Here is a 26,730-nt window from a genome sequence, read left to right as displayed (position 1 = left end):
GATCTAGCATTAATCAGGGCAGCGGTGATACACAAGGCCTTTTTAGCTTCATTAGGCAGATGACCAGGGGAAATGGCAGACGTCAGTGTAAACCCACAATCTGAGCAGACATAATCAGACTGAGAGATCATAGGGAAACCTCCATGCGAAGGACAAGGAGGAGGCCGGAGTGTTTTCAAGAACTCACCAGAAAACCGCAGTGAATTAGCAGCAAAGGGACCGACTCGGGCAGCATAACTGGCCCTGGCCGCTGACTTGGCGCGGATGGGCGCAGACGGGCTTGCATTAGGCGTATTTGGCGCGCCTCCGGCGCGCCCGCTGCACGTCCGACTAGAGGCCATTAAGTAGCGTTACCTGAGAGCGGCGTGCAGCGTGCAGCGACTAGAGCGCTGACCGCAGATGGCAAACGGCACAACAAGATGGCCGCTGAGACCGAAACTGGCCTCAGAAAAGTGTGAGTGCAGAAGGAAAACGAAGTGTAACACACTCCGAACGCAGCAGAGCGAGTGAACATACACAGTACACAATTTATAAAGCCCCCCAATAAATTCCCAAATCGCGAGTCAGTTAACAAAAAGTTAAAAATATTTGTATTTCAAAAGCAGATTCACAATACACAGGGGCCGATTCCGATCCTGTATTTTTTTTCCCGTACGACTCGTATCCGTAATTTTTCCGACCAGCGAAGTACGATTTGTATGGGAAAAATACATACGGATCGGCCCGATCCGTACGAATCGTATCGGGAAAAGTTGTACGAGACGGACCCGGACACTTTTCCGTACGAAGCCTAAAACTACAGTCCGACCGTACAAGTACGATCCGGACCGGCTTTCCGATTTACGATTCGTACGGAAAACGACCCGTACACGGAGAATGACTTTACCCGCTACGAAGCGAACTTTGTACGACTCGTATCCCGGGAACAGTTGTTTCCGGGGTGCGAGTCGTACAGGCCGCCCCCATGCATATGTACGCACCTTACAACAACATTGCGTATGTATGGTGCGTACCCCCAGTGTGAATGTACGGTACGTACCCCCACATTGCATATGTACTGTGCGTACCCCCAGTGCGAATGTACGGTGTGTACCCCCACATCGCGTATGTACACACCGTACATTCGCACTGGGGGTACGCACCGTACATTCGCACTGGGGGTACGCACTGTACATTCGCACTGGGGGTACGCACCGTACATTCGCACTGGGGGTATGCACCATACATACACAACGCAAAGACCTGTACGGAGTGCCGTAGGGACGAATCGTACTTGCTGGGCTGGAAAACGCTGCTTAAATACGTACGGATGTCGCGTACAGGCTGTTCCGGATCTGAATCGTAGGTTTTTTTTACCCGTACGGTCTTTTGTACGATTCGTACGGAAATAGGCTTTCTGTACGAATCGTACTTCCTAGGTAGTACGGAAAGTTTACCGGGTACGAGTCGTACGGAGAAAACACTCCGTACAACGATTCGTACAGCCTTTTTCCAGGATTGGAATCGGCCCCACAATGTACAAAGCCCCCCAATGAATTCCCAGATCACAAATCAGGTAAATAGGAAAGGTTGAAAATTATTTGTATTTTTTTTTAAAACGGAGCAGTAAAAGTGGACCTTTTCAAAGGGGGATTGACTGCCATTAAATGGCACATCTGAAATATCCTAAGCGAGACTGGGCATACACCAGAACTAAAACATTAGGAGTAGGTATCCTTTGTAAGGCTAACTTCTAGACCTCAGTGATTACACTGTCTGCACCACATGCGGCGCAGGATGTCTACATCAGGTGCATCCTTGAAGAGCGGCTGGAGGGGGTGGAGGGTGACCTCATAGTGTGTGGGGACTTTAACCTGGTGTGGGACCCTTCCCTAGACTGCAGCGGATCAACCTACCAGAACACTGCGGCCATTTCAGTGGTACTGTACACCCGCTTGCCTGTCCACCACCTCATTAGAGGTACCCCCTCCCTCCTGGCAGTGCAGGGAGGGAGACCTTCTGTCATATCTGGTGGGCCTAGAGAGTGATTGCAACATGCTGGAAGGAGATAGTGGGCCATATTAAAGACATTGTGGGGTCTCCCCTCCCCCTTTTATGCTCTACGATCATCTTAGGCAAACGACCCTCCCAATTGGCCGCAATGTCCAACCCGGACTGGGCACTCATTAGTGACCAGCTCTCGGCAGCGCGACAGCTCATAGCGCTTATGTGGAAGCAACCAGCCCCCTCCCCCCCCCACCTCAGTCACCCAATGGTTCGTTCGAGTGTGGCATCTCCGAACAATGGCGCGGATATCACACAACCTGACTAACGCTGACAAAAAGTTCCAACATCTGTGGAAGCCCCCAATCCAATACCTCGAGCATATAGGGTTTACTTGCTTTATCCCCCGAATCTTCGGACACTTCAACTTTGTGAGTGAGGGCATCCTCCATGCCCCCTCCCACTGTATGGAATCTTACAAAATTCATGGGGCTTCCTCCCTCCTCCGGCTGGACGGTACTGCTGCCCGCACACATCTCTGCCCCTTGATAGATTAAGGTCTGTGCACGTTATGTTTGTTTGTTGCTTCCATGTTCGTATACAGCTGTAATGTTTTGAACTTAAAGCACCAAACTATGGAAGGCAGCCTGATATTACGATGACTTTGTATAATCTGTAGTCATGCTAAGATGTGACTTTGAGTGCGACCCTACACATTGCTACTGTAAGTCTTATCGGAACCTGTCACTAGCGTGCAAACCTTGCTGACTATGTAATGTACATGTTTTATTCTGAGATGATTAATAAAAATAACGGTTGTAAATAGGGAGAGTGTCTGTGTGTGTGCCTTTTTGTATGTAAATATGTAAATACTTTTTGTATGTAAATATGTAAATACTTTTTGTATGTAAACATTTTGGGTGACTTCGGACAGACACTTCAACGAGCTGTTCTGGAAGACATTATTTTGTCCGAGGGAAACCATTCTACCGTGGATCCTTGTGATGTCGTGACACTGACGCGATACGCTGAGGCGTACGCGTCAGGTCACGTGAGTTTTGGCAATAAAAGCCGGTCGCGCACGCACGTACGCCAGAACGGCTGCGGCGGCGGACCAGAACCATAACTTGTGTGTCCCCGTGTATCATTCACCAGCGTAGGCCCCTGGTTAGTACCCGAGCGCCCTCAGGAAACAACAAAATTGGCGACGAGGGTGGGTGTGCCCTCGACAACGTGCTGCAAGCGGGAGTGGCGGCCGCGAGTTACGTGTAGCTCGCTGTGCTCGTGCCCCTGCGGGACGTCGCGGGCCCCCTTTGCTGCCCCTGGTGTAGTGCTGAGACGTGTCGGCACATCGTGCATTGAGCGCGCACCCGGACACGGTGAGGTGCCTGTTGTTGCGCACCACGTGGTCGGGGCCCGGCAGCGGATCGAAGCGCATCGGAGAGCTCCCGCGTGGTGACGGCCTGGGGCTGCCTGCCACGTGCCCCGCGCCTCGCGGATGCAGCCCTGAGCGCTGGTGTAAGCGCAGGAGGACTCCTGAGCACCTGTCCTGCCGAGGAGCCCATGAGTAATAGACACTAAGTGCCTGAGGCCCTGGGAGGAGCTACACTGCATGTACAGCCTGGAAGGGAGCCCTTTTGACACCCATAGACTCTAACTCATCGGCCTTCCACGAGGGAGGGGAGTGTTACTGGGGAAACACACCCACATCACCAACAGGTCTCGCCTAGCAGAGGCAGCACCCGCACACAATGACGAACATACCTCCAGTCGAACCATTCACAGTGGAGGGGTCACCGTCGGCGGTGGCGGCCAGATGGAAGGATTGGGAGGACAGGCTACGAATATTTTTTGAGGCCACCAAAGTCCATAGGGACCAAAAGCGGGCGATGATCATCCACCTAGGGGGAAAGGACATTCACAATATCGTCAAGACGCTCGCAGAAGCTACCCCTAAAACTCACACTACGCTGATAGCCGCGCTCAATGAACATTTTGAACCAATGGCGAACCGCGACTATGAGCGATTCATATTCCGACAGGTGTGCCAACTCCCAGAGGAGTCATTGGATAAATTTCATGCCCGCCTCAAGAACTTAGCAGCCACCTGTGGGTTCCGAGACGAAACGGAAGAAATAAGAGGGCCGATAATTCAGGGGTGCGCATCAGCCAAGTTGCGAGAGCGGATACTAGAGGAGTCTGGCAAACCGTTGGCGGAAATACTAACGATGGGTCGGACCAAGGAACTGTCGAAAGCGCGTGCTGCGCACATGGAAGCCGCTCTTCAAGCGCCGGTGAAGGTTGAACCAGTCAACGTGGTGTCGGCAAGGCCCAAACAGAAATGGGACAAGAAAGGGGCGGGAGCCACCGCTCCGGAACAACCGGGTACTGTGGGGGTCTGCCACATGCCGCGGCGGATTGTCCAGCACGAGAGGGAAGAGATGCTCGGTTCAATCATTTCGAAAAGGTGTGTCGGTCGAAGAGGTACCGCAAGCCACACCCCGCAGTGAACGCCGTTGATGAAAGAGAGCCGGCAACCAGCGACATGGATGACGATGGTGAAGAGGAGAGAGTGGTGCACAAAATCCACATGATCGGCACAGCGACGCGCCAGACAAGGCGACTCCCGGAATTCCAACGTCCGGGTAGGGTCGCAAGAGATCACCGCAGTTGTGGATACCGGAGCCAGTATCAACATCATGGCCGCCACGCTGTACAGCACAATGCACCCGAAGCCCGCTCTACACCGGTCAACGATAACTTTGTTTGCATACGGTCAAGAGGCCCCGCTGAAAGTGCGAGGACGTTTCAAAACAACCATCTCTTACCAAACACGGTCGATCACATCCAACATCTACGTCACGGAGGATGGCCAGGGAATGCTCCTGGGATGCAGGGCAGCAGAGGACCTAGGAGTAGTGACTTTTGCGTTCGGGGTGCATCAAGAGTCCATGCACCACATCCTGGAAGAGTTTGAAGAAGTGTTCCAAGGGACAGGCAAGTTCCGCGGCAATGACATTGTTATGTTACAGCGTTATGTTACAGCGTTCTTTTATAGCGCACGGCTACTCGAAAAGAGTGTCCCGGCGCTTTCCACCTGCATCTCAGAATAAAAATAACACAACACAGCAAAAGAATGAGAAAAAGAACTGAAACTGAAGCAATAAGAACAGCCTAAAGATCAAAAAGCCAGGTCTTCAGGCTCTTCCTGAACTGGAACAAATTGACAGTGCTGCGCAGCGAAAGAGGAAGCGAGTTCCACAGCTGTGGGGCTTTGCAGCTGAAAGAGCGCCCTCCCGTGCGGGCCTTCCTCACCCGAGGGACCACCGCTTTGTAAAGGGATTCCGAGCGCAAGGAGCGGACTGGTCGATAGAAGGCTAGTCTCCGCCGCAGGTATCCAGCCCCTGATCCAAACAGGGCTTTGTGCATCAGAGTCAGGGATTTAAACTGGATCCGCTTCCGGACAGGCAGCCAATGTAGCGCCTGAAGCAGCCCGGAAGCTCGGGCTCGTCTACGCAGGCCAAAGATAGCCCGGGCGGCAGAGTTCTGTACCACCTGTAGGCGCTGAACTAGGTAATCAGGGAGGCCAAGGAAGAGGGCATTAGCATAATCAAGCCTCGAACCGACGAGAGCCTGCACAGTAATACGCCTGTGCTCCTCAGACAGCAGGGGCAGGAATTTACGGAGCATTTTCAAAATTCCATAACAGGTGCCAGCCAGACCCAGAATGTGTGTTCGCAGCGATAGCTGGTTGTCCAGCTTGACACCCAGGTTTTTAGCCACCAAGGAAGACTGTGCAGGAGGGCTCATGTCGGACGGCCACCAATGCTGCCACTCCGGATCGACACCGCAACCAAAAAACAGAACCTCGGACTTGCTCGAGTTGGCCCTTAGACTGTTCCGTTGGAACCAGTCAAAGACCAATGTAAGACAGTCCCGAATTCTCCCTCCATCAAACTCCTGGTCTTTCCCGCATGTGAAGAGGAGTTGCGTGTCGTCGGCGTAAGAGATGATCTGGGCCCCATATGCTTCCACCAAGGCCGCCAAAGGGGACATAAAGATGTTAAACAACGTGGGGCTCAACACAGATCCCTGTGGAACCCCAACTCCCAATGGCGGCATCTCGGCAGAGCTCTGGGAAACCCAGACCGTCTGGCGGCGGCCTTCAAGGAAGGATGTAAACCACCTGAGCGCCGTCCCCCTAAGGCCGATGTCATAAAGCCTCGCTAAGAGCGCCCTGTGGGGGACGGTGTCGAAGGCCGCCGATAGATCTAACATGACCAGCATCGCCCTCCCGCCGACATCAAGAGTCTCCCTGATGATCTCAGTGACCTCTAGCAATGCCGTTTCCGTACTAAAATTAGGACGGAAACCGGATTGAGATGGATGGAGCAGATTGTTAGCTTCCAGAAAGCGCGACAGGACACCGTGGACGTGTTTTTCCGTGATCTTCGTGACATTCACCTTCACATAGACCCCACCGTCCAGCCGGTAGCCTTGCGACACCGGCGGATAGCCTTCCACCTCAGACCGCTGGTGGAGGAAGAGCTGAAGAAGCTTGAGGCGGCCGGAATAATCGAGAAGGTGTCAGGGCGCACCCCGTGGGTGTCTCCCATAGTGGTGGCGAGGAAGCCTAAGCAGCCAGGCGCAGTCAGGATATGCGTTGACATGCGACTCCCCAACGTCGCAATCAAGAGGGAGCGCCACATCACTCCCACAATTGACGACCTCATTGGGGAAATGGCGGGCGCCAGGTGGTTCTCGAAATTGGATCTCCGGTCGGGGTACCACCAGCTGGTACTAGATGAAGCCTCCCGAAACATTACCACGTTTTCGACACACGTGGGGCTCAGGCGATACACCCGTTTAAGTTTCGGAGTATTGAGTGCCGCAGAGGTTTTTCAAAACGTAATACAGTAACTCATCGCGGGGATCCCGGGAGCAATCAATGTCAGCGATGACATTATGGTCCATGCGAAGACAGTCCCAGAACACAATGAGCGACTACTTCAAGTGCTGCGTCGGATTCGAGAGGCCGGCCTCACGGTGCATTGAGAAAAGTGTGAGTTCTTGTGCAACAAATTACAATTCATTGGGTACACTTTCTCTGCGGAAGGAGTAAACCCCGATCCCGAGAAAGTGAAGAACATCAAAGAAGCGGCTGCCCCCACGAATATTACTGAGGTTCGAAGCTTTCTAGGGATGGTCAACTACTGTGGAAGATTCATCCAAGACTTGGCCAACCTGACAGCCCCCCTGAGGGAACTGACAAAAGAGTCCACCCCGTGGACGTGGGGCAGCGAGCAAGCTCGGGCTTTCGAACGAATCAAGGAGGCGCTCTCCGAAGCGACGACACTCGCGTTCTTTGACCCTGCCAAGCTCACGTTGATCGCCGTGGATGCCGGTCCAGTCGGATTGGGTGCTGTTCTCCTACAGCCGAAGACGCCTCAAGATGAATGGGCTCTGGTGGCGTTTGCCAGCAGGTCACTTACCGAGACGGAGCAAAGGTACTCCGAGATAGAGAAAGAGGCTATTGCAATTCACTGGGGCTGTCATCATTTTCATCTGTATGTGTATGGGAAACCATTCGTGGTGACGACCGACCACAAGCCCCTAGTAGCACTCTTCTCGGGTACCTCTACAAAACCACCACCAAGAATTGAAAAGTGGATGCTCCAGTTACAAAATTACAACTGCAAAATAGAATACCAACCTGGGGCACGGAACCCGGCTGATTACCTCTCTCGCCATCCTCGGAAGGCCACTCCCCAAGAAATGGAAGAAGCCGCCGATACAGAGGAGTATGTGAGATGTGTCACGGCTCGATCATGTCCCATACCTGTTTCCATGGCCCGCCTCCAACAGGCCACAAGCCAGGACAAGTGTCTACAGAGGGCCAAGCGAGCCGTCCAGAACAACAATTGGAACAGAGCAAAAGAAGAATGGAAGAGCCTGACGCCCATGGCGCAACGGATAATGGACAGCTTATACCATGTGAGGAATGACCTGACCGAGGACAGCACGGGTGCCTGCTGAGGGGGCATAGACTTGTCATCCCGACGTCGCTAACGCAGAGGATGGTAGACCTAGCCCATGTGGGCCATCAAGGCATGGTGAAAACGAAGTCGAGACTCCGCACAAAAGTCTGGTCCCCTCTCATGGATGACCTGGTAGAAGCTACTGTTCGTGCCTGCCACCCCTGTCAAGTCACCGGGGAAGCACCCAGGCCCGCTCCCATTGTCATGGAGCCTCGGCCGAGAGTCCCGTGGCCCCAAATAAGTGTTGATTTTGGCAGCCCGCCGGACGGACGCCACACTCTCGTGGCTATTGATGACCACTCAAAGTATCCGGAGGTGGAGAAACTGCCAGCGAAGTAATACCCAAGCTAGAAAAAATAATGGCCACCCATGGACTAGTGAGAGAGATCCGGACGGACAATGGGTCCCCATTCCAGAGCCAGGAGTTCGCCACGTACCTGCAGACCTTGGGCATCCGTCATCGGCGAATCACGCCTCGATGGCCTCAAGCGAACGGGGAGGTGGAACGGTTCATGAGGACCCTCAATAAGGTAATCTGCATAGCTCACGATAAGAGCCAATCGTTGGAGCTGGCCATTTACACCTTCCTTCGAAGCTACCGCCAGACGCCTCACTCCACCACGGGAGCGGCTCCCACACACCTGCTGATGGGAAGAGTGGTCACGGATACCATACTGCATCACCCGGAATGGCGACCGGAAGCCCTGGATGACAGTGCCATTGATGCCCGACGCCGGGGGGCGTATGCGCATGCCGACACCCGACGGAGAGCGGCAGTACCTGACATTATCCCAGGTGACGTGGTGCTCATCAAGAACAGAACACTCGGAAGCAAATTCCGGCTGAGGTTTGAAAAGGAACCATGGACAGTGGAAGCTGTCAAAGGTTCCTGCGTCACAGCCAGTCGGAGAGGGGAGAGAATCACTCGGAATGTGTCGCATTTCAAAAGAATCCAGCCGTCCCAAGGAACTGGAGGAACGAATCAGGGGGCTCCCTGCGACAGCCCTGGGGGTGCGGAGAGTTCGGTGGAGCCAGATGTGTCCATGGACAATGTGATGGGTTGGACCACCCCACGGTCCGGTGAGACTGGTGCTCCACGGTCACTCCAACAACCAGAAGTGCCACTTCAGGGCGAAAGTGCTGATCTATCAGACTGTGACAGCAGTGCTATCAGTGACCGATTGGGTGACAGTCCAGGTGATTCGCCAACCCGGGGAGCGTCCAGGTACAGCTTGCGGCATAATCCAGAGCCCTCCTGTCGCCTTAAGGACTACCTCATGTAAGACTGTTTTGATTTAATTGCACTGCATTTACCTGAACTAACAAAGGGTAGTCATCGGGGTTGGGAGTACTTCTAAGTCTGGAGTGTCCCGGAATGTTTTGTTTTTGCTTTTGTGTGTTGGGGAGGAATGTGATGTCATGACACTGACGCGATACGCTGAGGCGTACGCGTCTGGTCACGCGAGTTTTGGCAATAAAAGCCGGTCGCGCACGCACGTCAGAACGGCTGCGGCGGCGGACCAGAACCATAACTTGTGTGTCCCCGTGTATCATTCACCAGCGTAGGCCCCTGGTTAGTACCCGAGCGCAGCAAGCGCTCGCACCCTCAGGACACAACAGATCCTGTATTCACTCTTGATGTTTAAATAGTCTTGGCTTCATGAGTCAACACAGAACCCTTCACCGTCAATGCCATCATCAGCCATGACCAAACCATTGGCTTTTTTACTATGACCACATGGTGGCAGCATTAAACAAGGAATATAAATCAGAGGAGCCATAAAATGAACAGTTGCAGTATATACAAAGGGCTAACCTAAAACTCGGAATTTCAATGTAGCAACACAAAAAAAACAGAAGTAGGAAACAGAGCGACATAATCTCTGATCAATGGAAGAACACAAAACAGAAGTCTGCGTGTCCCCAACAGTCGTTTGTCAGCGAACTGCTGTTATACCAACCCGCGTAGCAGCCCCGTTTTCAGATTGCTTAAGAGTGACATTTCAGTGCGTGAATGAGTGACATTCTGCTGTCAAATGCCTGACACTTTTTAAGTGACACTTTATCAAGAGAAAATCAAACCGATGATGGCCAGAGTTTGGACGCCTCTCTGTGAGTTTTCTCTTTTGGCACTCAGATGTATAATACAATGAACGTACAAGCCCAAGGCTTGTAGCAGTATCACTTTAAAGAGTAACCACTATTATTTTGTTATGAATGATTAGATTTTTTTTTTCATTCTGAAAATATTGGACGATGAATTAAATATTAGTAAGGTCTCTGGATGGGGTAGTGAGTGCCCCAGTCACTCATGTTCTCTTCTTCTCACCACTTCCCTCTGCAGTCTCTTATGTTTAGTCACTAAAGCCTTTTTTCTGCCTACACCTTTCTGAAATCTTACATCTTCATATCTCACGAGTCATCTCCTTCCCCTATGACTGTCTTTTCACTCTGTCATGCATCTATTTTCTTGTTCTGCTTCCCTTTGTCACACATTCTGTCTCCTCGCCTGTAAACACATTTTCTTTCCATTGGCACTGTTAATATTTCAACAGCCGCGTACCTCTTTCACACACTTTCATACAAAATTGTAAATATATTTGATATGTGATCATTGCTCTGTGCGCTCTACCGAGATGCCATGGATTGGATGAGCATGCAGCCTGAACACTTTGATGACTTACCCACAGGTACTGTGAGAAACTCCCACTGATTCCAGCCTCGACTACAGAGCTCTCGATTGATTGTACCCCTTCATGCACAGCCACTCCTAACCTGAACTTACCCACACAGCTGCAGGCGACTCAGTTCAGAGCATGCACTGTACAAGAGTAATGTGTTGCATGGAAAAAAAACTGCAGAAGCATATATGGAATGCAAGATGAAGTAAAACATGAAATGTAAACAGGGATTGCATCGCTGACATGGCTTACCTTAAGGGTTTAACATCATTCTGTGCACTCAGCGAAGGGGCCAAGGACTGGATGAGCATGTATTCTGAACACCTTGATGACCCATTGACAGATACTGTGAGAAACTCTGACCCTTCAGCCTCAGTCCTAGAGCTCTCAATAGTTCACAGTCATGGGGGCCCATCCATTCCATTACTTGAAGGTACTCAGAGACCTATAGGAAACTCACTGCACAGTATCCAATGTACGAGAGCCACTTGTTGAGGTAAAAAACTACAGAACATCAAAACGTGAAATGTAAATAGGGACTCAGACTGCATCACCAGCAAGGATTCCCTTAAGGGGGACTGCGCCGTGATACAAGGGCACGATGACTCAATAGAGGGCCAGAAGTGGCAGGTTAAAGTTCTCTACCACCAATGAGCGTCAGTTGTTTATATGGGGCACCTGTGATCTGGCTTTCAATTGGTTACATGGAGCCAGGGGACGGAGCACAGTTTCTTCGACCCCCGGACTGTGAGAACAGGCAGTCAGCTCACAGCTGATTTGCGTGAGGAATCACTGGCCATGCAGTAATCGTTATTGTAACCCGAGATGCGTGGCACTTGGCAGGGCTGCAAACTGTTGAAACCTGTTGTCACAGCTTTAAGGGTCAAGTGTCTTCAATTAATTGTGTACTTGGGTAATACTCTTTTAAAGTTGAAGCAGAAATGATCCATTCATACACGTGCAGTTTACAAACCAATGGCTTCAGAGTTTGAGGTCTTTTAACTGTTAACATGTCCCACAAGCAATTCAGAGAAGGCAGCGCACCATGGTGTTACAGGTCCACGAAGAATGTAATGCTGCAGAAAAGCAAAGGTCTTGGAAACTGGCACAAACCCTGATGCTCTGCAATATTTCATGAGTCCCTCTTCAGAGCTATCAGACAACCCATGACGTCATAGCCCTACAAAATGGAAAATTGTGCTAAGAATGAATCCCTTAGCATCATTTTCTCGAAATGATTCTTGGGAAAGGACTCCCGCACACACCCCTGGAGATGGTTGGACTCACTTGATGTCCTCTATAGAATACTTTCGTATTTATTTATTTATGTATTTAGTCAATAAAAACCATTACACAATCATTCATTCCTTACATTTCATGAAATTTGATTTAAGTGCGGGTTCCCAACAGGTTTTTTAAAGTGGACCTAAAAAGTCCAAATTAAAACAAATATAAAAATGTAATTAATGCAGATCTTGTGAGTTCTTGTCTTGAATGATTGTTCTTTAAAAACTTGCTACTCAGAGCGTGACCATTTTCCTCAGGTCTTTGTGCAGTCCCGGTATTTAAAGTTCGGGAGCTAATGTTTTAAAGTGCTAATGTGCTGAGGTGCCTTTGAATTAGAATGTCTTCCTTTGCGTTGTCCTGGGGTTTAAAGTGCGCTATCTTTGGTCTTTTGTTTAATCGCTCATACAACACTAATTTCTATTGATGGATCTTCAGTTCTTTTTTGCAAAGAGTAATTATTGTTCTTCTTTTATTTGTTACCTAAACCCTGGGTTAAAGTGCAGATGCTTCATAATTATAGTCCTTTATCGAGGTGCTGATGCCCTAATTTCTTTGTTCTACGGCTTTCATATTTATTTTTATGAATTTTACTCCCCGGTAATGAGCGGTATAGAGGAGCCACCCAGCCAATGGGTTACCGCTTGCCTGCATGTTCATATTTCTAGCTCTCTAAAAATTCTTTTCAGCATTCTCTTCCTTTCTGTCAGGTAACTCGGGCAAACGCAGAATAGGTGCGCAAGACTTTCTTCCTTATATTTGCATGAGCGGCATTCTTTGTTCGATGTCTGATCCTTCCAGGATGGCATTAGATCTCTTGTTTCCCATTTTCCAAAAACAATACTGCATAAATGGATGCTTTATTTTCAGTGGGAAGTGTACTGTAAGGTAATCCTGGTGCCGTCATTTCTTATAGGAATTTATCACTGTCCAGGCGTGACGTCTGAGTGCAAGGCTTGTCTTTTAAATATGAAAGATGCTTATTTGTGGCTTTTATTACTTTATAAAATGCCTGTTTCCCAATCCTCGCACTCCAGGTGTCTTGTATTCCAAGTTCCTCAATAGCCTGTTTTAAATATGGCCCCCATGAATCTTTTTTATTTTTCTGTGTTTGCTCCTCTGTTTCCTTCCAGCACATGTGGTTGGTTGACCCTCTTTTCGACGAGCGTAGGGTTCAGCATAGTTCTATAAAGGATCCTTTACATTGGTATTTTTGGTTCAGCAGTCCAAACTCTAAACGCACCTGTGCTGGAGATGCAGTTTTCGTGATGTTGAACACAGTTTTATATAATCTTGTTTGGATTCTATTTAAGATGCCTTCTGCACGTCCTTTCAGTGTTTCCATACCGCAAGTCACTGGTGGCGTTAACTGAGCACCCATCACTGGTAAAAGATGGTCAAATGAAGGACAGCTCAATTGCGTTTTTAAAGTTTTGAAGCCGTAGTTTAAAGATTGCGCTTTCGCCTGCATTGTTTCTATGTGTTGTTTACCTTTCATTTGATGCTCCCCGATGAATCCTAAGTATGTATATGACTCAACTTCCTCGACTTTGTTCCCTTCAAAGAACCAGGTGTACTTCTTCTTCTTCGAGTCTACCAACCAAACCACTTTGGTTTTCTTCAGGTTAAGCTCTAACCCATTTCTGTCCATGTATGTGTTTAGGGTGTCCATGTTTTGCTGAAGTCCTATTGGCGTTTGGCTCAATAAGACGATGTCATCGGCGTACTATAGGTATTCTATTTCTTCTTGAGCCAGTGTGGGCGGGTGGGCGTTGATGTTCCGTACAGTTTGTACTAGATCTGCCAGATATATGTTGAACAGGCACGGAGCTAGTACACACCCCTGTTTTAATCCTTTATTTGTGTAGACTTTGTTCGTTACACTCTTGCCGTCTCCAATTTTGACCTGGGCCCAGGTTCCTATATATAACTCTTTGATTGCCTTTAAAAGTCTGTTCAGTACGCCCCATGCAGAAATGTTTTCCCACAAGTCCTCCCGTGGCACTCGATCGAAGGGGGGCTTGAGGTCTACAAAGCAGGCAAATAGCTGCCTTTTTCATGTTTGCGCCTTTTCTGTTAACATTGTCAGGGCTGTTAGATTTGTTAAATGTTGCTTACTTCTAGCCACGATTTGAGGTGCTGTAGAAGACTGGCTGCATATAGCTTCGCCTTCACATCTGTTAATGCTATGAGTCTATAGCTTGTTGGTGTTAAAGGGTTTCTGCTTTTATATATGGTCTGAAAAATGCTGCCTTTCCAGGAATCCGGCACGAAATTCATGATGTATAACTAGTTGAATAATGGGGTAAAGTATTCTGCCCAGTAAGGCGGATTTCCTTTAAAAAGAGCATTGGGTGAACCATTTGGCCCTGCTGCAGCCTCTGATCTTAAATTCTTTATAATCTTTTCCAGTTGGTCAATTTCCACGGCCGGTGTGAGAATCTCAAAGCTGTTTGTTATATTCTTTATGACCCTTTTATTGTTTAATGAGGTTACCAAGCTTGTTGATGCCTGGCATATACTCATTTTGCTGTCACTCTCCATTTTTTTTTTTAAACAGACTTTATTGGGTCACAAAACAGAATACAGTCAATCCCCCTCCTCATTACTCCGCCCTCCAGCCAATTCAGAGCGTAGAGCAGTGACCAGTCCACCAAACTGATCATAACTGTACAGCATTAACCCCATCAACAGCTATGCTATGAGGTAGTCCATCCACAGGATTAATCCACAGCGAGTGTGCGATATAACCAATATGCCCCCCGCCCCATCCCCCAGCACCCCCCCAACATACCCCCCCACCCTAATCACCCACCCAAGCATGTCGCCAGTATCTATCATAATTACATGCGTATTTGCTGTCACTCTCCATGTGGTCTTGCATTCCTTTTGACGCTATTTCAGCGTATATTTCCCGCATGTGTATTTCCCACATGGCTGCGTTTATACAATCCGAGACTGTTATTAAAACATTTCCCATGACCAATTTTAGCTCCAGTCGAGCTCAGATTGTCCAACCTTCGGGCTCTTCTGCACCCAGCACAGCGGCGAGGCCTGATCCATCTATGTTCCACTCAGAAGGATGCTTCAGGGAGATTAGTGGCCACCTGACAGCACAGCTAGGGCCATCTAAGCCCATCAATCCTGTGTTGTCACAAAGCACGCTGGGACTTGTAGTCCCACCTTTCTCATTAGAAGCATATGCCCACAAGTCACAGAATATCCAGCCCTCTTTGCTGCAAAAACAAGACTTGTTTAAATTCACACTAATGCCAATGGTGCCAGTTTATGCCCACCTAGGATTGGAATTTTGACTTGTCTCACTGGCTTCATTTCCTGATAACTCTATGTTAGCTGGACACCATTTTCCTCCTCTCAGCACTCGTTTAGTACATCAGTGCATGCTGGGAGTTGTAGTGTTGGTTTGCAATTGAAACGAATTGAAGTAAAATAACTGATAACAAATTATTTGAAAAAGGAAAGCACAGGACTAAAAAACGTATGCATACATAATCTAGCCATCTGATCACCACAATCCTTTTACCAAAATCTTTGGGGTTGAAGAATGGCACCCCAGACCTTTATCAACTAACCCCACCACACTTCACCCTAATGAAAAGCCACTGTATGTTTTAAACAATTTAAAATGAAAACTTGAGGCTGCAGTATGTTAATGAACACTGACTAATATCTAACAAGATTAGCTAACAAAAGGATGACTGCAGCATGTGACAACATCGCAGGCAGTACACAGAAGTCCCTACACCGGGAGTACCATCACCTTTTATATATACATGTATGTGTGCATGTGTTTTTATTTGGGGTACGGCCTCAAACCCCTAATTTTTCCAAGCGTGTGGGGAACATTCATCATTATTTGTATCCCAGGAAATAAACAACATGGTGGACATTGGGACTGAAGCCCCAACCCAAATAGGACAGGCCTCCGGATAACATGCCTGCGGCCCAATGCTGGGGGGGTCCCCCCGCCGTGGGGTTCTCCCAATGGCAATGCCAGCAACATTTGCACTGTCAATAGAACAACTATCCTGTGAACTCTAAATGAGGCCTGGGCTGATGGAAAAGGCATGCATCAATTTTCAGAGAATGAGTTGTTGCCACCAACATCTAAATGAACCCCCTCAGTCTACTATTTTCAATATTAGGCAGTGGCGGCTGGCACAGTTAAGCGCGGTGAGGCAGGGAGGGGGGATTCAGGGGGGAAGTCGAAAGACAACGGAATAGGTATCATTAAATAAATAATACCTATTACATCGTTTGACGACTTCCCTCCCACCTCCGCCGCACCGCACCCCGCCACACCGCACTTGCCTGTGCCAGGCCGCCACTGATATTAGGTAGACATAAAATGCAGCACAATGGTTGGTGAAGTTCAACATTTTTTTTATTAAACGTTTTAACAAATATTATACTAATATACACCAAACTGCTAAGAAAAAACAAATGCTTAAAAGGCAAAATCCCACGTTCAACGGTCATAATAGTAGGGGTGGACGGTCATAATAGTAGGGGTGTTGGCCCCAGGGATGTAATGTAGACCCTAGTCCAGGTTCCACCACACACATGGAACCTCTCTGTCTGAGTACTTGTACACCTTTAATGTGGCAAGTCCAAGTAAAACGTTTGACACCTGTCTTCATTTTGAATCCATATATTTCGACAAAAAATAATCCTTTGTAGGTTGTCATTTGTGCTTGCTAAGAGCTATATTTGTGTCCTGGATACATAGGTCATAGTAACTCTACTCACTCAGTGGTCCAGTTTTAATCAACATGGTTTACATGCGCCAGTTTTGCTAATATATGCAATACATTCGCATTAGAAAAGAGAGGCCACTGTGTGTATCACTTACCCAGTGCTTCATTTGTAAAAAAATAAGTGGCAGGGCTCTTGTCAAGAGGACATTGCAGCTTGCACAACACATAGCCCCTGCCCTGCTACCAATGATTTTAACAACACAACTACTAACATCACACTCCTACAGGTTTGAGAATTCAGACTATTTCAGGCCCCCAAAGCTACACGATTGGCTTGGGCAGCGGGTGATAGTAATTTTCAATATATATAGAATTGATAATTAACTGTTGTTGTGGTCACCTCTGAACTAAGCAGACAGCACCACCTTGTGGATGACTGTCACCAGCTCCGGTGCTGACAATTAAGTACTGGTGCTGAGCACTGGAAACCACCAGCTCAAGCACTGCCATACTGTGACTCATTGTGAGCAACAATGAAAAAGAGGGCATGAGTCATTTCCTTGCCAACTGCATGCATCAATGATTTGTACCTACTCATTCACAATTAAAGATGTAACTTGGCCAGATTGTCCTCCTGTGAGGTTTGGCCATCACACCGGGGACTTTTTGAAGCCCATCTCTCAAAGTGACACAAGTTTGAAGGTCACTGAGAATGATTGACTAGTATCCTCCCCACCCCCTCCAGCACTTCCAGCACTTGGGGGCTTATTTACAAGAGGCCTGCGCCCCCGGAGCATCACTTTATTTGATACTCCGGGGGCGCAGGACTTTGAATAATATCTATGAGGCTACGCAAGGCCACCCTGCGTGGCTTTGCATGGTCTCATGGATATGGAGTAAGGCAAGGCAGCGCAAAGCGCTGTGTTGGTTTACTCTGCGTCGAGGAGGCGCTCCATGGGCATTGCGGTGGGTGTTATTACATAACACCCATGAATTACGACGCTGCCCCAGATTTACAAAATTAAGTAAACCTAAACTAAAACTTTACGACTCCCCAGAGCAGGCTAAAGAGGAGAAATGAATTCATTTCTCCTCAATGTTTCCTCTTTCCATGTGTGCTGCATTCTGGAGCACAGATAGAAAGAGGAAAACGCCTCTCAGGATTGATTATGTGCAGGAATGTGCCCCTTCGTGCGCAAAAACAATTCTGCCTGCAATGGAGGCGCCCTTGCACCCTGGTGCACAGGTGCCAACATTCGCAATAGGCAGCAAATTGTGCGCAAGTTCAGAGGAAAGGACATGAATGTACCGTATTTCATAAATACTATGCATCCTTTCACGTTGCCGCAGGGCTGGGCAGCAAGATGACTTGCTGCGCTGCCCTATGCCAATTCCTTGTGAATGACCCCTTGGGCTCTAATGCTATTTACACTCCCTGTTATGCCCGAAAGCACCCCAAGGCCACCATATTGTAGTTAGTAGCATTTTACAAAAATCACGAATACAAATATTTCAGAATACTCTGGTTAAGCTGTCACATGCTGCAAAGCAGTCCTTTTTAATAATCAAAAGCCCACCCTCATTGTATGGAACTGCACTGTCTGTTCTATGTGGCAGCCCTTGTGCAAACTAACTTAAAATGTGCTGTGATCTGCAGCACTTCGCTGAGATTTCCCCAGGCTACATGCACCTGGCCCAGTATATTTCAGTCTCTCAACAAAGAATTCTGAAAGCAATTGAAGTGATGTTGTGGACGCACGTTTTTGTGTTTTCTTCTAGTTATCTCTCCATCAGAGTTCTCTTTATGCTACTTTGGTTAGCCTGGCATCCCCAGAGACTCTTAAAGCAGTCACTGTCTTAATTTGCTGCACTCGATGGGCGAAGTTGCAGATCTGCTGTCCATCCACAAGAACCCGAATCTGCTGGTGCTCACAGACGATCTCTATCTGCAAGACAACAAACACTGTGTTAGTACATAAGAGGTGCAAAGGCTGCTGGGAAATACATGAATACATTGCTGCATCGAAATTGAACTAAATTATAACTCCACAACCGACGTGTCATACGCACAGGGCACTCCTGCAGTGAAAGGCCTTCTTGCAATAGTCCACGTGCAAGCGGCAGCTCTGCCAAGTACCACGCATGAGGGGTTAGACTAGCATATTTTAGTGCTGGTGTCTGCATCACTGCACTAAAATGCATTTGTCATGCAATTATGGCCCCCGACCACCCCACAAGTCGCACTCTTTGAGGAGCTGCTTTAAAACAACAATGACACTGACAACAGTGTGAGCTATGCAGAGTGACTCTCTCTCGCTCGTTTATTCAGCGGCAGTACTTTGTGGGAGCGTCCAGTCTTTGTCGTGTGCACTCTTTCTATTTTCACATATGTGAAAGGCACCTCCCACTTTATTAATTTGATTGAAGCAGAACATTTTGATCCCACCACAGCGATTCTGGTCACGTTGGAAATAGAATCTCTATACACCAATATACCACAGACAGGAGGCATTCAGGTGATAAAACAAACATCTCAACTCCAGACCTGCCCCAGTACAAGCCCCCACTAACTTCATTATTTCTCTTTTAGGAATAGCCTTCACAAAAACTATTTTCTTTTTGAGTGTACATTTTATAGGCAACAGAAGGGGACATCTATGGAAACAGTCCTGCCTCAAATTAAGCAATTTTCTTTTGATAATATGGAGACACAACACGTCCCAAATGCTACCAACCCCTTTCTTTCCAAAATACGACTATGGAAGATATACATAGACATAGGGACTCATAATGTTGGGCGGAATCACTTCTGCCCGACATCGGCTCAGTCATAGGACCGACCGATACCCGGTCAGCGGTCCCGACCGCCCCATTAGGATGCGATCGAACACTGTTTGGTCGCATTCCTATTTTCACTATGGGAGCATGCATTACAGCCATAAACCGGCTGTAATGCATGCTGCCATCGTGAAATGGGAGGTGTAGTACATCCCTGCACCACCTTGGCAGGCACCTCCAGGTGCCTGCCACATGGTTCAGGGATTAACCGGAGCCCATGCACCAAAGGCAGCCCTGCTGAGGGCCTCCTAACACGCTTTCCGACATGGTTTCCATGTCGGACAGACCGGCATGGAAACCATGTCAGAAACCATGATCGTAATCTCAAGGGCGGAAAGAGCCACCCTCGAGATTACAGGCTGGATTACGACTGGGGGACAGGCTCTCCAAGCCCATCAGAAGCCATCTGGAATGACCGGCCGGTTTCCTTTCCAACCGCCTCCATCATAATGAGGTGGTTAAAGGAAACCAACCGGCCCATTATGATGTGGCCCTAAAGGCTCCGACCAAAGGTCGGAGCCTTTACGGGCAGTATCGTAATCGGCCCCAAAGTCTTTTTGATATGGTCAGGCAATAAAACAACTTACCAAGTTCTGCCAATAGCTGAACTATTGTCAACCAGATCTCAGATTCACACACCACCACAGCAACATCCAAATTGACTACCTAGATATCACAATTAAGGATTCTGGAAACCAACTATATGAAACTTGTTCTGCAAACCAACAAAGAGGAACACATCAGGTCTCACCTCTCTGGCACACAGTACACACCATACTGCACGCAGGCACAGGGCTCACGGACCTCAACACTTGGGAGGCAAGTTCCCTGGGTATTTTTTGCCATACAAAGCGGGTGAAAGTGCGAAACCTCTTCGCATCCTTGGCACTCTTCCTTGTAAAGCAATCCCCAACATTGTATTGGCAATCCCCTGCCACCCCTTCAATGGCTGCCTGGTATGGAGTGGTACACAAGTGGGGTATAGTGGAAGAAGATGCCCTCAGATATGAGGATATACGCTGCCTGATATCCACCCATTGGGTTGCACTACTGACGCACTTCCAACTGGAGGTAAACAAGGCTGATCCCACCTGATTGTTCCATGCCTCCAACGCACTCCTCTATTCCATAAGGCACCACAGCTAGAAGTGCTGCTGTGCAATCTCACCCCCCCCATTTCTATTAGCCGACCCCATGTAAGCACAGCACCCTCAAAGTCCACCTGCCCTTCTTGCTGCACTGTTATCATACATTTACATACATGACTGCTCACTGCAGTTTTTCTCTGTTCTTCAAACTGTTATATCGAGGTACACCATGTTCCTTAGCACTTTTATATACGCCAAGGGCATTGTAGAACCCTTCAGTGAGATACTGTTGTACCTACTCCAAGTTTTCGGCACTAAAACTTCCTGAATAAGCTTGTACTATTCAGTCTCCCTTATTCTTTATCTGTAATGTTGCTACTTTCTATGATTGTAACTCACATTTGAAAACTCAAATAAAATATTTGAATACAAAAAGAAACTGAAGAACACACTACTCCAGTACTCCAGATCTCACCTCTGTGCCCTTAGAGATGGCTTCACCTATGGCCAGTACTTGCGCATTCGTCGCAATTGTAAATTCAAGGAAGACTTCTTCAGAGAAATTGAAACACTTTTCAACAAACTCCAAGAAATTGGGTCGCCCATACAGCTGAAAAAACATTCACTCAAACGTGCATTGCTACTCACACGGAGATTCTCCTACAACCCAAAGACAGAACACCCATGAGCAAGTTCACATGTGTCACTGCCTTTTGTTCCAACAGCAACAAACTGAAAAAGCATTAGAAAACATTGGACTGCCCAATACACTGCTAATTTGTCACTGGGACCATCTTTGTTTTCTTTCAAAAGAAGAAGCAACATTAAGGACCACCTAGTGAGGGCACGCAACCCCAAGCGCAATGACAACACTATCCATCCCCTCCTGGGTCTCCCACCTGTTTTGGGACACTACAAATGTGGCAATTGAATGGCTTGTAATTTGACCACCAATAAGATCAAGAACATTAATCAAAATCTCAGTTTCTTTTCAATGTGAATTAATACATATACTATTCCCACTACAAATTATACAAGAGTTTATGTTTGGGGGGGGTTTACGGAGCGCATAGTTGCCCAGGGGCTTCCCAGCGCTGAGGAGCGAGCGATAACAGGTGGTCCGGAGGTTTATCCAGGGAACAACCATGTCTTAAATTTTTTCCTGAAGCTTAATTAATCCGTGAGCAGTCTCAGTTTTTTCAGCATGAAGTTCCATAGCTTTTTTAGCCAAAATGATCTTCCTCCCTCTCTTGATCTCTTTATCCTTGTGGTCTTGATGAGAAGATCTGAGGAGGATCTTAGAGCTCTTTCGGGGTATATGGGGTGAGGAGTGCTCTGAGAGGGTCCGGGCCCTTGCCGTTCATAGCTTTATGCGCTATCCATAACGATTTAAATTTGACCCTGGCCTGTATCAGTAGCCAGTGAAGTAATCTCAATGCACCTTTCGCTGATTCATGCCTGGGTGTACTTCTAAGCAGCCAGGCAGCTGCATTTTGTACCATTTGCTGTCTGCTCACCACGTATTTGGGTGATCTCAGATAAAGGGAATTCCCGTAATCCAGTTGTGAGACCATCAGGGACTGTATAACTGTTCTCCAGGTTGGCTCGGGAATAAGATATAGAATTATACGAAGCATACATAGTATTCCAAAACAAGTGGCAGCCAATTTCCTAGCTTGTGTTTCCATGGAGAGATTGTGATCCATCCACATTCCCAGAATCTTTATGGACTTTTTAAAGCTGGGAGGACATCCCAGTCCTTTTGGCCAGTTAATGGTGACTCGTGGTGGGGAAATATTTCCTAGGAACATAAGTTCTGTTTTGTCACCATTCAATTTTAACCTATAGCTAGTCATCCATTTTGCTACTTTTTGCATACAAGGAACCACTTGGATGCGGTTTGATTTAGGACCCTCTGCCACTGTGGCTACCAGTTGGGTATCATCAGCAAAGGATACGATTGATAGCCTGAATTCCTGGACAATCTCGGCCAGAGGTTGCATGTAGAGATTAAATAGTGTGAGACTGAGGACTGTGCCCTGTGGTACTCCGCATGTGCTCTCTAGAGCATCTGAGTAATGTCTGCATTCCGTTGTCTGAAAGGATCGGTCTTTTAGGAATGACACTATCCATCTTAGGGCGCTGTCCTGTATCCCTGCTTTCTCCAGCCTGTGAATCAGTGTTTTGTGTTCCACTGTATCAAAAGAGTAGACAAAGGACCTGATTACGAAGTTGGTCGAAGTTGCCTCAAACTGACATCGCTGTGGATTGGGAATCGACTGGCATCAGGTCGGCAGAACCAACCGCATTGATTGGATACGACCGTACATGGTGCATCCGTAAGCTCCCATTTCTCAATAGGAGCTTGTGCAGCGGGTGGAAGCCGCCTGCAGCACAAGCTCCCATTGAGAAATGGGGGTCAGCGAACATCCCTGCACTGTGTGGCAGGCACCTCATGGTGCCTGCCACATGGTGTAGGGATATTCAGGTGGGCTACATAGGCGCCGACCAAGCCCAGATGTGGTGGGCCAGGGGTAAGGGGCCCTGCTAGTGACCCCAAATGTCGTTTCTGACACCCTTTCCATGTCGGAAAGGTCAACATGGATTCGCTGTTGGAAACCAACATCATAATCTCGATGTGCGAAATGCTGTCCTTAAGGGATTATGAGGCCTTTCCGACCGACCCTGTCGGATTGCATCAGCTCGGTACCTCCGACTGCTGCCTCCAACAGTACACATCGGAATGCGCCGGTCGGACCACAGCAGTAGTAATCAGTTCCAAAATGTCATACTCAGGAGGTGTAACATTTACAAGTGCCACTACACTCAATGCAACACTAGAGAAAGTGTTGGATTGCGGAAAGGTAAAATTAACTATTCTCACTCTACTCAGTTCAACAGTAGGGAAAATGTTGGATTGCGAAGAGGTAAAATTAACTATCGCCACTCCAGTCAGTGTAACAGAAGGAAAAGTGTTGGACTGCGGAGGGGTAACATTTACTATTTCCACTCCTGTCAGTTCAACAGTAAGGAAAGTGTTGGATTACAGAGGGGTCAAATTTACTATTCCAACTTCAATGAGTGCAACAGTAGGGAAAGTGTTGGATTGCGTAGTGGTAAAATGTACTATTCCCACTTCAATAAGTGCAAAAGTAGGGAAAGTGTTGGATTGCGGAAGGGTAAAATGTTCTATTCCCACTACAGTCACTGCAACATTAGAAACAAACAAATTCCCTTCAATGCAATAAAATAATGCAAAAAATATAGTAAACAAATACAAATATAAAGATGTTGAAATAAATACATATCATAATGTTACATAATAAGTAACTGCAAATATTATTATAATTAAAATACATATATTTTTCATGTAATTTGTATTTATACATTATTTAGCAAAAAAATATTTCTTAAATAATTTTAATTTAGTTATTTCCCACCATTTAACCCCACAAAACTCACAACCCACACCTAAAACTTAACTTTAAAAAGCAAATTGAACTATCATTAATAAAAAAATTATTCTTTTTTAAATATAAATAATTTGCTTACCACAATATACCCCCACCGAAAACACACAATACGCTCCTACAAATTTACAAAAAAACTATTACACAATTGAGAAAAGTAATTATTAATTTAATAATTAATATCAATAAAAAAATTAATTATTACCTAATTAAAATACACTCCTTCAAAACCCAAAACCCACACCTAAAATTTAAATTAAATAAATGTAATTACACAATTAATAAAATGAATGATCAACTAAATAATTGCTGTTAATTGAAAATATAAATAATAATTACTTATAATTAATTTACCTTCCACCCTGTACCCCATTAAACCCCACACCTAACATTTTAAAAAATATTACACAGTTAAGATAATTATTTATCAATTAAATAAATACTATTAATTAACAACAAAATGTTTATTAATTTACTCCCTACCCTGGACCCCTATAAACCCCGCAACAACAAAAATAATTACACAATTAACATAATTAATTATCTATTAAGGTGCCGATTCCGATCCTGTAAAACCCGTGTGCAAATGGTTGTACGGAGCGTTTTCTCCGTACGACTCGTACCCGGGAATTCCACCGTACAAACCAGCAACCACGATTCGTACAGAAATACCATTTCCGTACGAATCGTTAAAAACACCGTGCGGCTAAAAAATACATACAATTCCGATCCTGGACAGCGCGTACGCGACGTCCGCACGGAGTCAGGCAGCGTTTTACGGACCAGCAAGTACGATTCGTACCCACAGCACTCCGCACGGCTATATTTTTACGGGAGCCAAAAAGTGCCAGAAAAGCTAAGTACACCGCGATGCACGAGGAAAAGGGGGCCCGGTACGTGCCATACCCCCACCCCCGTATGTACGCGCCGTACCCTCACCCCCGTATGTACACGCCGCACCCCCAGCGCTACGCGCTGGGGGTACGGCACATACATACGGGGGTGGGGGTACGGTGTGTACATACAGGGGTGGGGGTACGGCACGTACATACGGGGTAGGGGTACGGCACGTACATACGGGGGTGATGGTATGGCGCGTACATACGGGGGTGGGGGTACGGCACATACATACGGGGGGCTGGGGGTACGGTGCAGACGTACGCGGGAGGGGTGGGAGGCTGGTGGGGGCCGTACGACTCGTACCCCAGGCACAAGTGTACCCGGGGTAGGGGTCGTACAAAGTTCGCTCCGTACGGGACATTTTCCATACGCTTGTGTATTCGGGACGCTGGTACAGATCGGACTTGTGCGCTCGGACTTCAGTTTTACGACTCGTACGTAAAACTGTCCAGGGACGTCTCGTAGACTTTTCCCGAGGTCATTCGTATGTATTTTTCACGTACGAATCGTACTTTGCCATTTGTACGGCACTTGTACGATTTGTACGTAAAAAAATACGGATACGAGTCGGCACCTAAATAATAATTATAATAATTAACAACTAATTATTAATTAATTTGAATTAATTTACTCCCCACCCTGCACCACTTTAAACTCCACAACCAGCACCTAAATTTATTTTACACAATTAACATAATTAATTATCAACTAAATATGTAATATTAATTAACAACTAATTATTAATTAAATCAAATTAAATTACAGCCTATTCTGTATCTCTACAAACCCCACATGCCACACATGAAAAATTAAATAAAAACACATAAATTGCACAATTAATATAATTAATTATCAGTTAAATAAATAATATTAATTAAAAAAATAGTCATTAATGTATTATAATTACATTACGTCCCAACATGTACCCATATAAACCCACAACCCGCTACGGTATTAAAAAATCACAAAAAGTAATTACATTATATTTAATAACTATAAAAAATGTAACAACTATATTAAGAAACATAAACAATAATTATACAAACAAATTACATCATATACATTTAAACCCTATACTAAAATACATAACAATAATTTAAAAAACTAAATTACAACCAACCATGGGGCATATCAACAACAACCGGCGATAATTATCGCTAAGCGCACTTAGCGCTAGGATAATTATCGCCGGCTAGCGTTGATTTTTATCGCTGAGATAACGTGCTATTAGCAACGCTTATCTCAATAGCGATAAAAATCCTCACGCTAAGTGGCTAACTTGAGATTATCGCTGGAAACCCAGCGATAATCTCACGTTAGCTTGTTGATAGGGACAGACAAACTTAGCCATGATATCCTCCTTCCATAGGATATCATGGTGTAATGGCTGGATTTTCTGTTTAGATGGGATCAGCCCCCAGGGGCCCCTGTGACCCAGCCAAAACGTACTCACCTTCCCTTCTTAGATCGTATTTACAATGGGTAGATATAAAGATGAATATACAGGTCGCACCTAAGAATGGGGAATGACAATATACATATATGGATTTTCTACAATATCTTATTCACATCAGTTGGCCTCGCGGTCGCCCTGACCCAGACCGTTCTACCCTAGGGCAGATCTGACACGCAATCCGGCGTGTCTACACACGGGCCTGCAGAACCCAATGCTCCCTTTTCCAAATCGTTCGCGATCCTGCGAAACTTACACGGCGGTATCCCTCCCGCCG

The 26,730-nt window shown here is 47.0% G+C and overlaps 1 protein-coding gene across 1 annotated transcript in view; it reads right to left on the bottom strand.

Annotated features, from left to right (window-relative positions):
- Nucleotides 1–16,373: 16,373 nt before the first annotated feature.
- Nucleotides 16,374–26,730, bottom strand: part of LOC146799614 (galectin-related protein-like) — a 56,532-nt gene continuing 46,175 nt past the window's right edge. Inside the window, exon 4 of the mRNA XM_085627204.1 lies at nt 16,374–18,650. Coding sequence (XP_085483330.1) covers nt 18,507–18,650 — 144 coding nt within the window. The 3' untranslated portion in view covers nt 16,374–18,506. The remainder of the gene's footprint in view (nt 18,651–26,730) is intronic.

The sequence above is a fragment of the Triturus cristatus genome, chromosome 9 (assembly GCF_964204655.1).
Source record: "Triturus cristatus chromosome 9, aTriCri1.1, whole genome shotgun sequence".
In the NCBI taxonomy this organism is placed as follows: Eukaryota; Metazoa; Chordata; class Amphibia; order Caudata; family Salamandridae; genus Triturus; species Triturus cristatus.
Note: the sequence above shows the minus strand (reverse complement) of the source record. Positions and strands in the feature narration are given on the sequence as shown.